Genomic DNA, 12,922 nt, shown 5'->3' on the forward strand with positions numbered 1-12,922 from the left:
GGGTGAGCTGCGGCCGTGTCCACCTGGGGGGTGAGCCCTGGGATGAGCTGCGGCCATGTCCACCTGGGGTGAGCTGTCAGAGCCTGCAGTCACCATGGCTCACCCTGGAGGATGTGGGGCTGGACCACTGGCCAGAATTCTGTCCGACACAGTCTTCTCCCCATCACATGCTCTGCACTCTGACAGCAGGTCGTTGAGCAGGTCCACCACCTAGAGGGCACCGTGGGGCGGAGCGTGCGTGTCAGGCGTGTGTCAGGTGGACGTGATCACACCCCTCACCTGTGTACTCAGCTTAGATTGAGGGTCCTAATTGGGGCCCACTGAGAGTGAGCATCAGTTACGTGGGGCTCTGTGGGTCGGGCCTGATTGGATCCCCTTGTCCATGTACTCAGCTTGGATCAGGGTCCCGACTACAGGGAGAGACTTAGTGCCATGTGGCACTCGTCTGTTGTCAGAAGAGGTCCAGCTCAAAGTACTTTCATTTAGAAGCCCAGAGATGGGAAAGATGTCCCTGAAGCCACCGTCCTGTCCCAGGACGCCATGGAGCCTCTGTTAGACACCACACTGGCCAACTCCTTGTGCACGGCACGCCTGAGGGTGGGAGGCCAGGCCCCCCCCGTGGCAGTTCGTCCTGTGAGTGTCCTCAGGGGCCAGCCTCTCCTGGGGGACTCTGTGTGCAGGCAGCCTCCTCTCTGGTGGATGTCCACCACATCCGGGTGCTGGCGGAGACTGCCCGTTCACCACAGGGGCACCACTGACCTCTCCATGCCCTTCCCTCCAGCTTGACCCCCTCCCAGAGAAGACGCTGCAGCAGCGGCCCAATGCCAACGCCGTCCGGTCCATGGAGAAGGTCATCGAGATCCACAGTGAGTGCTGCGTTGGGACGGGTCGTAGACATAGAAGACTCAGGATAACGGATTTGATTAGAGCTGACAGACGCTCAGAAATGTGTGCTCACGTCCCCAAGCAGATGTGGCCGCTCAGGGTTGACAGGTTTAAGAGGGAGATGCGGGGCGACCCGAGGACCGGTCACAGCAGGAAGGGGCAGGGACCCGGTCACACCTGCGTAGGCCCCGTTCTCTGGGGCAGCAATCTCCAAGCTTGAAAGGTTTGTCATGGGCCAGCTTCTCCGGCTTCTCACCTCACAGCCTGGGGCGTGAGGAGGGGGTGCTGCTGTGTGAGGCTCCGTCTGTCAGCTCTACACACAGTGACCGTGGGCAGCAGGACCCTGCCCGGCCCCACCCCAGCCCGCAGGCGCCTCACCGGGCGTCCATCCTGTGCGTCCACCCGATGCGTCCACCCCGGCACTGAGGAGCTTTTGCTGTTAGCTCAGCCTCTGCCTTTTCCAGCGTTTGTCCTTATCCAGGGAATGAACCCTCCTGGCAACACGCCCGAGTCCATGGACAGTCGTAGCACGCTTGCGTCTGAGGAGCCCCCTGGTCGCACTGGCTCTCCGGACAGTCCAGGGTCCAGCCAGTGTTCATTAGAAGCGTCAGTGGAACCTCGCCTGCCTTCTTCGTTGTCTGGCAGGAGCAGGAAGTGCTGGCGGATGCCACGGCTCGGGTCAGAGCTGCGCCCTGCGTCACACGCCGAGGGCAGTGATGCTGTCTCGGGGCCTGCGCGGGTCACGGGCTTGGTCATGCCCCACTGACCGCTGCTTTCTCTCTAGGCAAGTACTGGCGCTCCCTGCAGCGTGCCGCGTCCACTGTGGGCTACTCGCTGGTGGAGGCCCAGAAGTGCGAGAACGAGGAGGCCGAGACGGTCAGCGCCATGGCCTCGCTGTCCGTGGGTGTCAAGCCTGCTGAGAAGAGGTGAGTCGCTCCCACCCAGGCCAGGGCCCAGCAAATGGACTCTGCTTCCTGCACTTAGTCCAGCTCTGTTCAAGGCTGTGACCACCCTCGGGGCTGTAAGGGTCTGGGGACAGGGTGGGCCAGGACCGACACCTGGATCCGGGTCCGGCTCTGCTGCTTGAGACTGTAATTACCCTGAGGGGTGTAGGGTCTGGGGACAGAGCTGACCGGGACAGGCACCTGGACCCTAGTCCAGCTCGGCTCAAGGCCATGACCACCCTTAGAGGCTGCAGGGAGCCCAGGGGGCAGAGCGCGGGGGTGTGTGGGTGGGCACCGCCTGTGATACGCTGCTGGCCTCTCTCCCACCGGACCCCGCAGACCCGAGGAGGAGCCCATGGAGGAGGAACCGCCCCTGTAGCCTGGAGTCTCCTCTACTGTTTGTCTGTCTCCGTCTTGAAGCTCAGCCAAGAATATTTCCCGTGTCCGCCTGCATCCTCCCAGGCGTCCGGAGCGTGGGCCGCAGGCCTCGGGCACAGCTGGTGTGGCCGCTCGTCCGAGCAGATGCCGCCAGCGCGGGACCGACGGGCCCCGCCCGACTTAGTGGACGAGGACGAGGACATCCAAGATCTGACACAGCAGACTTGACCAAACTGGTGCTTAACCCTGGTGACTACCAGCTTTCCGTCTCCACGGCAACCACTCGGCCAGCCCTGTGGCTCCTGCTTCGGTTTCCTTTCTGTTTTTTTTTTAAGAGGACACTTTCTAGGGCTCCGGCGCAACTTGTGGCCACCGTGGGCACACGGGGAGCTGCAGTGGGTGGGGGACCGAGTGGATGGACCTTTCAAATAAAACTGGACAGAAGCAGGAGCGAGGGCCCGGGCGTGGCTCGGTTTCTGGAAGCCATGAGAAGATGCGAGTTTGTGCCTTTCTTTTATTGCTCTGGTGGATTTGTGTGGCTGGGTTTTCTGAAGTCTGAGGAACAATGCCTTAAAAACTGACCAGCCGGAGTCGGGGCACTGTCCCCGGCCGTGAGGCCCCGCAGTGTCCGGTGAGGAGCAGCCGCCCGCACTTCCAGGACGGGCCGCCGGGAGCCCTCGCCTCACTATTGCTGTTCAAGAAATGCAGGTAGTTGCTCAAAAACAACTGTGGCTGATCCTGGTGGGGTTTGAAATGCAACAAATTTGAATGAATCCAAAGTCTTCTTTCTCTCACGTCACGTGTAGTGGAGTACCCCCATCTGATTGTCAAGCATGTCCCAGGCACTCTGCAGTGTTTCCACCGGAACGCTTTTTATGAAAAGCAAGTAGCATGAAGTATTGCTTAAACCTTAGGTATAAATATATATATATGTATATGTATGTATGTGTATGTATATATATATATATATATATACACACATATGTATAATATATATTCCAGTGTATTCCAAACTAAGAAACTTGATTCTTATGAAATCTTGATAAAATATTTATAATGCATTTATAGAGAAAGAAGTAAATATAAAAATATAAATATATATATATATATACACACACATATATATGAAAGAAGTGCAGGTTACAAAGGCCCCTGGTGACTGACCGACTTGCAAATTTAAATACAAAGGTGCTTACGGAAAGGGATCTGGTTTGAAACGCACATATTTTTTAGCTCGATTGGATAGCTTCTCAGATCACCAACACGTACACCACCGGGCAACTACCCTCCACGTTTGTACTTTTTGTTTTCATTGTTTTTCTACGAGGCCCTGTCTCCTGGCCTGACCTCCGTGCACATAACGCACCTAATGAGTTTTTATAGCAAAGGATATAAATTTTTTGTTGATTTTTGTATGAATTTTTCACCAAAAGATCCTGAATACGCATTGTTTTGTGAATTTGACATATTTTTTCACCGTTCAGCGGTTTTCTGGTCATGGCGTAAAGGCCATTTTTTTCCTTTCCTTTTTCAATTCTGACTTGTACATTTTTCTTTGTTTGTTGGTTTCAATCTTCAGAGTTGGTTTTTTTATGACGATCACTTTGTTTCTGTTTTTGTTTTGTCCAACGAGCAGAGAGCTGCCCGTTTTCAGACTGAGGCCGAGTGGCCGGCAGGGTCACGGGCCTCCATGTAGCTGTCCCAGGGCACTGGTCCGCTTGGCACATTGCTGCCAGGGCCTCTACTGGCAGCCGAAGGCCGTGGGAGTGTGTGGCCAGTCCGCTTTAGTGACTTAACTTTTCTATGCCCCTAACCACACTCTCAGTTTAGAACTTGAACTTGGGTTTTCCAAAGACCTTTTCAGCATGTCAGCAATGCATGTGACTGGAGCATGGCCGTCACAGGCCGAGTTACCCCCCTGCGAGCCCACGGTCGCTGCCCCGTGTCCCTGGAGGGACGGCACAGCCCACCGGCCAGCACAGCCCACTGGCCAGCACAGCCCTGCTCCTCTTCCTCTTCTTGGGGACGGGCTCTTTTTTACTGTATCTTATGCTCTCCAGCACCTGAGGCTGTGGTCTCGTTTCCAAGTGGACTGAGCCCAGCCCTGTGGGAGGGAGGCCAGGCACCCATGCTCCCTGAAGGACACATCCCGGGCAGCAGTGGCTTTGGGGAAGTTGGTACAGCGGTTTCTGTTGCTTGCTGGAACTCAGCCCAGAGATGTGCAGATGACGGGGTGCACCGTGGTCCGACACTGAGGGGCACATGGCGAGTGTACCTGACTCTTCCCCACACGCCGGCCCTCAGTTCCAGGCACTCAGCTCTACCCACCACGCTGAGTGGCAGGGCTCAGCCGGCTGCCTCTTCTGGTCTGCGTGCCCCATGGCCACCTGATCCCGCCAGCAGGGGCTCGGGAGATGCCCGTCGTCTCATTTCTTGTGATGACCGCTGTGGGGTGGACTTCTGGTCTCTCCCAGCCAGCAGCCTGACGGGGCTGTTTCTCTGTGGTCCACTCCAGCCCCTCAAAGCCTGTTTAAAGCATTACCATGTAGCCTTTGTTTTCTTTTGAAGACACATGTGTCTGTCCCTGGCGTCTGCCCTCTGGGCCAGCAGGAGGGAAGCCAGTTCCCCCTGGTGCGTGTGGCCGTCAGCCTTTTTTTTCTTCTTTCAGGGCTCTGGCCTGGGGGTCAGCGAGTGAGCACTTTATCCCCTGGAGGGACACCGGGCACCGAGGCCCGCCTGCCCTGCTGCCCGCCGGACTGGCCCTCTGGCACTGCAGGGCTCTGATTTGGAAGGGCCACTTAGCAGAGTGTTTCAATTTTCTTTCCTTTAAAACAAAATCCACTGTTGCAGCGATGGGCACTTCCGGGTGCCCCTCCCAATTGGATTGGACCACGGGCACCTCTCATTCTTGTTCTTTCGGTGGGAACAGTCCTTTTTTTTATGGTCTCGGTCCGTGTCCTCATTCCAGTCTTCTTTTTTGTAGACTTTTGGGCCCTCGTGTTTGATGGGCATTGATACATATATAAATATCTATACATAAATATATATGACTATATTTTTTTAAGTTCCCTACTTGTGGAGGCTGCATGAACTGGATCGGCATGTCCTCATATTGTACACAGATTTTGCACGCCACCCTCGGCAGCTTTGGGGAAGGAAGGCAAATGCCTTTCCCCCTCCTGACATTTGCATATGACAAGGGTGGGCCCTTTTCGGTAACTCGGAACCTTGAGAGAGAATGGCGGGAGGTGTTTTGCGTGTTCTTAAACTTATTCTTAAGAAATTGTACTTTTTATTGTAAGAAAAGCAAACAGGACTACGTTAACATTTGTCATATTAAGGAAACAAAGTTTATCCAGCACTTGTGACCTTCTGATACCAGAGCTTATTGTATTTATGGGGCGCCGCACCCCAGAGCCTGCCCCCGGCTGCCTCGGAGCATCGGGGGGCTGGCGTGTGCCCTTTCCTTTTCTGGGTGAGCGTCAGCGGCGCGGGCTCCGGAGCCCCTTGGCCCGCAGCGTTGATTTTTCAGTTCCTTTTTGATGCTGTTTGGCTAAGATGTGCTGCCCTGAGCGGTCGAGCCCTGGGCGGCACCAACACTGTGGTTTGAATTCTCACTGTCCCGGGCGCGTGTCATCGCGTCTCTGACGTTGATTAAAAGTCTCCTGATTGAAAGACTCGGCCTCAGGTGCTTGGTGGGGACTGGGGGGCGGCGCTGCTGTGGGGACACGGTGGCTGGCACAGGAAAGTGACCAGGTCACGGGTGTGGCGGGTCCCCCGGGTTCGGTACAGACCACAGCAATCCAGCAAGCATCCCGGGAAAGCAGGCCCCTCACAGGGTCCAGGGATGAAGGTCCGAGGCCAGGAAGGGGTACAGGAGGAGGAGCACCAGGGGCTTCTCAGGGCAGAAGATGCTGGTGCGCCCCTGCACCGAGGGGTGGTAACCCATTGGGTGAACGGTTGAAGTCTGCTGCTCGGCTCTAAGCGTCCACTGACGTCACGGTCGGGAGGTTACAGAAGGTCAAGCCTGTAAGGTAGTGGACACTAGTCCAAGAGTCCCCCGGCGCAGCTGCTAATCAACGCCGCACATTCTGTGACTTCACGGTAAGTAATTCAGTGGATCTTTCGCAAAGTTGAAGACACTTAAACATAAGCTACACACAACCACACCTCATAGCTTAGACACTGAGGGGCCTTGGCCTCACCCAGTGCCTGGCCAACCTGCAGGGCCCTCTCCGTGTCTTAAGCACGTGTGGTTCTTGTTCCATGTCATTGACTCAGCATCAAGTCAGAGCTGGCCCTGCAGTGGCCTTTTAGAGGTTGCAGGTTTCCCAGGAGATTTTCCGTCTTTGTCCTGAGGAGCAGCTGGTGGATTCAGATCACCTGCCTTCAGGTTGGCCTTGGCCGTGCAGACCTGGCGCATGCACGCTGCAGTCAGCTTGTTAGCAGGGGTCAGGTCTCCTCTCTTAAGCAGTCTGTCCACATCTGTGTGTTCTCTCAGCCACACCCATCCTTCCGTCACCTCTTCTCCCTGTCCCTGCCTCTGATGATACCCCGTCTTCCCGTGGCTCTGCTCCTGTCCTTCTGAGACACCCCATCTTCCGGTGACCTCTGCTCCCTGCCTCTGGTGACACCCCATCTTCCCATGGTCCGTCCTTACCTGTGTGTCTTAGAAGTATTATCCAAGAGGACCCCACTTCAAGATCCTTAATCACATTTGCAAAGACAATGTGTGCCCCAGTATGGAGCCCCAGCTGTGTGCCCAGCCGCATACAACTTAACAGCATGCAGCGTGCAGCCCCCTGACACAGTGCTGCTGATGTCACCTTTACAACAACAGAGCCTGCTGATGTACACACGACACGTGCACCCCCCCAGAAAACACAGCATCACATCCCTGACAGAGCACCCCAACATACCACTGAGGTGAACCCCACACAGCATCCACCCCGTCACCTGCAGCTCAAGCTCACACCTGGAAGGTGTCGGCTCACCTGGCTTTCTCTCAGGCCCTTCATGATTGCTCCTGGACAAGGGACACCAGCACATCAGAGGGTGACCCAGGGAAAATGCGAGAAAAGGCCATCTGTCCTCTGGTCTCTACTGCTTGGGTTTACTCTAGTCTCAGATTGCAGTCGATACATTCGCTTTTTAGAAACTGAGAACAAAAACCAGAAACCTTGGGGGAAAGACCCCTGACGTGGTGAGAAACGTGAGGTACGTGAGCCAGTGCTGACCTGCAGGCTGCATGGGGAGCGGTCCATCCTGTCTTGTGACGTCGCTACGCCTGGGTGGGGTACACTTGCCTCCATGACAGGAGCCTGCAGCTCTCGGGCTTCAACTACACACTTTTCACTTCTAAATACTGTATGTCATTAGATGCCCCATGTGCAAAGACCAGCCGCTCTGACAGCCTGCCCCTCAGGCTATGTCCACATGGTGACAGCCTGGCTTAGCACTCAGTGGGTCCCTCAGAGGGCGAGCGATTCCAGCACCTGATGATCTTGTTCAGAGCAACATCCTTGAGGCCTCCCTGCCCATAGCATTCTGGGTCCTGGGTGACCATGACCATGGGAATTTTCAAATTCAAGTTGTCTCCATACATTCCCCAGCCTCCTGGGGAAAGGCAGCACTTGGAGGAATGAAAGCAGGACCCACTGGGGGCCTAGGAGGTCACACTCTACAAGAGGCCGGGTTTGGCTGCAGCCAGCGCCCCAATCCCTCCTGCCCTGTGGACATCCTGCTTCTGGGCCACACAGCAGCCTCACGGCCCTTCCAGTGCACCGACTGTTTCAGGGTGTTGGAGTGAGCAGAAGGGCTAATCCCCAGCTCCAGGCCCAGGGGGCCGTGGCAAGAAGGAGGCACAGCAGACACAACATAATGATTGGGTAGCAGAGTCTTCCAGAAGGTGGGCGGTGCACCCCTGAGTTGCTTTGCAGTCAGGCAGTGCCTTCCGTGGGTTTAGGGGCTCGGAAGCCCCTGGACGCTCGGTGAACCCGAGTCCCTTGCTGTGGGGTCATCTGCAGGGCAGGGGAGGAAGTGGTGTGGGGGGTGACTCCTTGAGGAGCTGGGAGCAGAGAGGTGAGTCCAGGCTGTGCGCTGAGAAGGCTGGGTGGGAGGAACACCTGCCCCGAAGGGCCCGCTCCTGTGTCTACCCAAGAGAGATGCGCACGGGGGTACAAGGAGGGTTCCTGGATTGTGTCCCGAGAGCATGCACTCATGACAGATGCACACGGTGCCAATGTCCACTCTCCGTGGATGGGCGAACGAGGTGTGGCATGCCCAAACAGTCCACGTCTGCAGCGTGACGCTAAGTCCAAGAAACGCAACGGAGATGTTCTGCCGGGTGCCAATGGACAGGCACAGCTCAGGGCAGAAGGCGTCTGGGGCAGAGGCAAGACGGCAGGGGCAGGACCAGAGACCCGGGCAGGGCTGAGGCAGGGGCGGGGCGGGGCCTAGATGGGATGGGGCGGGGCTGAGGCAGAGCTGGGGCGGGGCCTGGACGGGATGGGCGGGGCTGAAGCAGCGCTGGGGCGGGGTCTGTATGAGATGGGGCGGGGCCTAGATGGGATGGGGCGGGGCTGAGGCAGAGCTGGGGCGGGGTCTGTATGAGATGGGGCGGGGCCTAGATGGGATGGGCGGGGTGGAGGCGGGGCCTGTGTGGGATGGGGCGGGGCCTTAGAGGGCTGTGTGTTGGAGGCGGGGCCTGCGGAGTGGGCGGGGCCTGCGTCGGATGGGGCGGGGCTAAGGGTGGTGGCGATGATAGGGTTGAAGGCAGGCTGGAGGGGCGGGGGCAGGGCCACGTTGGGGCAGGGCCGTGGGCTGTAGTGAGGCAGCACTAGGTTGACTAGATGTTGACCTGTGCCAGGTATGATTATGGGCTGGGGCAGGCAGAGGAGTGCTGGGAGACCGCAGTGGGTGCTTCTCCGTCACCCAGGGTGGCTTTGAGGTGGAATCGACAGGGCAGTGAGCAGGTGTGGGGTTAAGACAGGGCGGCGCTGGTCACTGAAGAGGTGGGGGCTGGGCCTTGCTGGTCTAAGTGTTTAGGGACGTGGGGTTTGATTTTCTGGTTTCCTCTCGGCAGTACGCTCCCTGAGGGCCATGACATATGAGGGCCATATGTCTCTGTGATGACACGGAGGTCTCTTCCAGAATTCGGGAAGAAAGTGGCTTTGGGGGCCTGTCACCTCCTCCTTGGTGATGATTCATGTTTCCGAGGCTGTGGACGTCAGAATGGGAGGACACTGCCCATCTTCTTCCTTCAGGAACTAGTGGACTTGAACTGCTGATCTTTCAGCTGGCAACTCTGTGAACACTTCATGTCGCCCTGGACCGGGCCGTGGTCGTGTCCTCCCTGGCTCGGGTCCCAGCTCTCAGCTCTCAGCTGCACTGGGAGTCCTCCCAGCCCTGCCCTGGGTGTGGCCTGCAAGGCCTTTGATCCCACTAGAGAAAAGGTGGGTCCTCATATCCTGGACTGCACCCCTGAGACCAGGGGCCCCTGCACTGAAAAGCTTCTGGACTCTGGGGAGACTGACGCCAACCCACGGGAGGTCTCCGAGGAAGGCCTGGACCGCAGATCCTGAAGGAGACAACGACCCTTCTCCAGAGCCAGCAGAGAGAGGCCTTCCCGTGGAGGATGTGCCCTGAACTTCAACTTCCATCCTAAACGGCGGATGAATGAGTTTCTGGTTTTTAAAACCACTCTTTTTGTGGTTTGGTTTTTGTTTGGGTGGTGGTGGTGGTGGTGGTGGTTTTTACAGCAGTACCACATCACCCCACAACTCTGCTAAGACAGTCTTCGTTCTTCAGGATTCGAATCTCTACCTTGGATGGATGAGAACTCACGAGCTGGCCATCAAGGTCAGCTGCACGCAGCCTGTGAGGTCCTGAGCCCTGCAGAGATGAGAGTGGGGACCTTGGATGGGGCTGGCACCTGCAGGTTGCACACGCTTTGCTTATGGCTTTAGACTGACTGAGCTGAGGCCCCCAGGACCAGCCTCTGGCTTTGTGATTTGAGGACAGACCCAGCCCAGCTGCAGCCATCCACAGCGGAGGACCCTCCCAAGCCAGGGGAGGGAGTGCGTGCTTCCATCCCAAAATAGATTTTATCCGGAAAGCAAGCAGATGGAGATGTGGATGGCACACGCATTTGTGAAATGCACAAGAAGCAGTGTCATGCTAATATAGAGCCTGTGCATCAAAACCTATGGACTGGATAGCACCCCCTCTGTGCTAGGTCAGAGGCTGAGGCCGGCCGGGGTGGCGGGTGGCAATTGGCAGTATTCTGTATGAATCTGATGGAGCCTTGCCTTTCTCTGTTCATGCCGGCACTCTGTCCACCCAACTGGGCAAGACCTACAGAGGAGCCAGCAGGTGCGGCCTCTGCCTGGCAGTGAGGTGGGCTGAGAAGCCGGCCAGACCAAGATGTGCTGTCCAGAGCCCCGGGCCTGTCCTGCACAGGCCCCTGACTTCTGCTGTCTGGGGTCATCCAGCTACATCCAGGTGGAGGGGGCAGCCAGCTCTTGGAACTCCATTGTTGAGGACCCCAGGAGTAGGCTGAGATGGCTGCCTGCTCTCTACAATGGGCTCTTGGTTGGGAAGGTCATAGAGGTGAACTGACCGGCCTATAATGACTGTCAGCTGAAAGGTCTGGACCCAGCCAGTTCACCTGCCTCAGCATCTCATCACATGACTAACCATCGGGGGTGGGACAGACGCTGCCGGCTCGCAGGAGGCCACCTGTTTATTTGTGCACTCACATCTCCCCTGGAGACTACAGGCTCTGTTCGAGGTGTGTGGTGAAGTGGATATTGAAGAGGATCTAGGTACCCCACCTTCTGTTCTGTTTCAGTACCTGTGAAAGTGGTGTTTACACTAGACTGTCTTGTCAGGGTGCAACAGGGAAATGAACAAGTCTGAAATGCTGTGAGAATGATCAGAATGGGTGTAGGGACACATGAGAGCACTTGGTGCCTCGCTCGACAGAGGCTTACCACAGACCTTCGGATCGTAAGACGCACGCAGCATCCACAGCACAGGAAACGTGGTCTGCAAGCTCCACCAAGGGTGAACAGCTCTGAGCTACTGAGGAGCCACACATTCTGGGGTCCACGTTAGAGACAACGGTGCTAGGCGTTACATCCTAGGGTGTCCTCGGCACCTGTAGTATTAAGGGTTTAGTCTTCAAAGTGGCTTCCCCAGCCATGGCCAGAGTTTGCCATGTGGTTGGGCTAGAATATCTGAATCGAGTGAGTTAGTCTATCCACAAAGGACTGGCTAGTCTCCCAACCCACAAGGGGATCGGCTACCATTAAACTGAGCAAATCCAGCAGCGAAGTATATCGGAGGACTTGGGGGAGGTGGGGCAAGTGCCATAAGTTCCAGGACGGAGAGGTTTGTAACACTGGCCTAAAGCCATGAGGCTCAAGGCTGAGGTGCCTGCAAACTCATGCTGGAAGCTGTCCTGACTCTATTTTGTTACTAACCTGGGTTATAACCTTTTGACCTTTCCAGTATGGTCCTGTGTAGTCTGTGAGCTATCACATTGGATTTGGGAACCAGTAAAGCATAAGGAGTAATGATGTCAGATTAAGGACTGTGGTGTGTCTGATTCAGGCCATAGTCTTTCTGACATTTGTTGTGCTTCTGAGAGCAGTGAATAAGGATGACAGAAAAGAATTGACACCTTTGAGCTGTAGTGTTGGAGAAGAGCACTGATCATCCCATGGACGGCCAAGAGAACAAGAGATATGTCTTCAAAAGGGTGCAGCCAGAGTGCTCTTTGGAGGCAAGAACGATGAGGCTTTGTCTCACGTACTTCAGGCATGTTCTAGGAGGTGCTATTCCTTGGAGAGGAACATGATGCTGGGAAGGGTGGAGGGACAGTGAAGGAGAGGAAGACCCTCGACCAAGTGGATTGACACGGTGACGGCTGCAGTGGAGTCTAGTATGTCAGGAAGTGTGAAAATGGCACAGGATAAGACAGGGTTCAGATCTTTTGTTCATAGGGTTGCTATGGGACATATTTGACATGGCGACACTTAAATACGACAAAAGCGTAAAACTGGTATTGGGATGAGGAGAAAGAAGCTCAGGAGCATGAAGTTCATGCCTGACCTCACAGGAATGGAGTCTGTGTTGTTGATGTTGTTGATGGGGACAGTTCTCCTTTGTGGAGTTGGTAAACACTCTTTTACAGCACCATACTGCAGACTCGGCTCTAGACACCACATTCTAGAGTCTGTGTTCTCGATCCGTGTTCTGTAGGTTGCACGTCTCTGGACATCATGTTTCTTGGGACTCCCTGTTCTCTAGACTCTCTATGTTCTGTAGACTGTTCTAGGCTCCGTGTGGACAACAGTAGGTCCTCTGATGATGGACCACACTCTAAGGGCATCTGTGCCAGCTTCTGACCACAAGGCTCGGGCTGCTCCCACGAATCTGGGTGGTTGTTGTTTTTATGTGCCGTCGAGTCGCTTGTGACTCATAGTGACCCTCTGTACAACTGCTCTAAACTCTGCTCTGTCCTGTGCCAATCTCATTGCCTCCGACACACTCATCCTGATTGCCCCAGTCACCGAATCAATCCACCTCATAGAGGGCCTTCCCCTCCTGCTCCTGCCCTCCACCCTTCCAAGCATGATATCCCTCTCCAAAGACCGATCTCTCCTTACAACATGGCCAAAGTATGTTAGATGGAGCCTCAGAATCCTTGC

The 12,922-nt window shown here is 55.8% G+C and overlaps 1 protein-coding gene and 1 pseudogene across 1 annotated transcript in view; one reads left to right on the top strand and one right to left on the bottom strand.

Moving 5' to 3' along the window:
• HDAC4 (histone deacetylase 4) overlaps positions 1 to 2,208 on the top strand; it is a 61,534-nt gene extending 59,326 nt beyond the window's left edge. The window contains exons 23-25 of the mRNA XM_006893439.1: positions 782 to 866; positions 1,670 to 1,811; positions 2,169 to 2,208. Of these exons, the coding sequence (XP_006893501.1) occupies positions 782 to 866; positions 1,670 to 1,811; positions 2,169 to 2,208 (267 nt within the window). The remainder of the gene's footprint in view (positions 1 to 781; positions 867 to 1,669; positions 1,812 to 2,168) is intronic.
• Positions 2,209 to 2,221: 13 nt separating this feature from the next.
• LOC102862046 overlaps positions 2,222 to 12,922 on the bottom strand; it is a 40,915-nt pseudogene continuing 30,214 nt past the window's right edge.

Source organism: Elephantulus edwardii, unplaced genomic scaffold, assembly GCF_000299155.1.
Source record: "Elephantulus edwardii isolate Elephantulus edwardi_28Jun2011 unplaced genomic scaffold, EleEdw1.0 scaffold00127, whole genome shotgun sequence".
Classification (NCBI taxonomy): domain Eukaryota; kingdom Metazoa; phylum Chordata; class Mammalia; order Macroscelidea; family Macroscelididae; genus Elephantulus; species Elephantulus edwardii.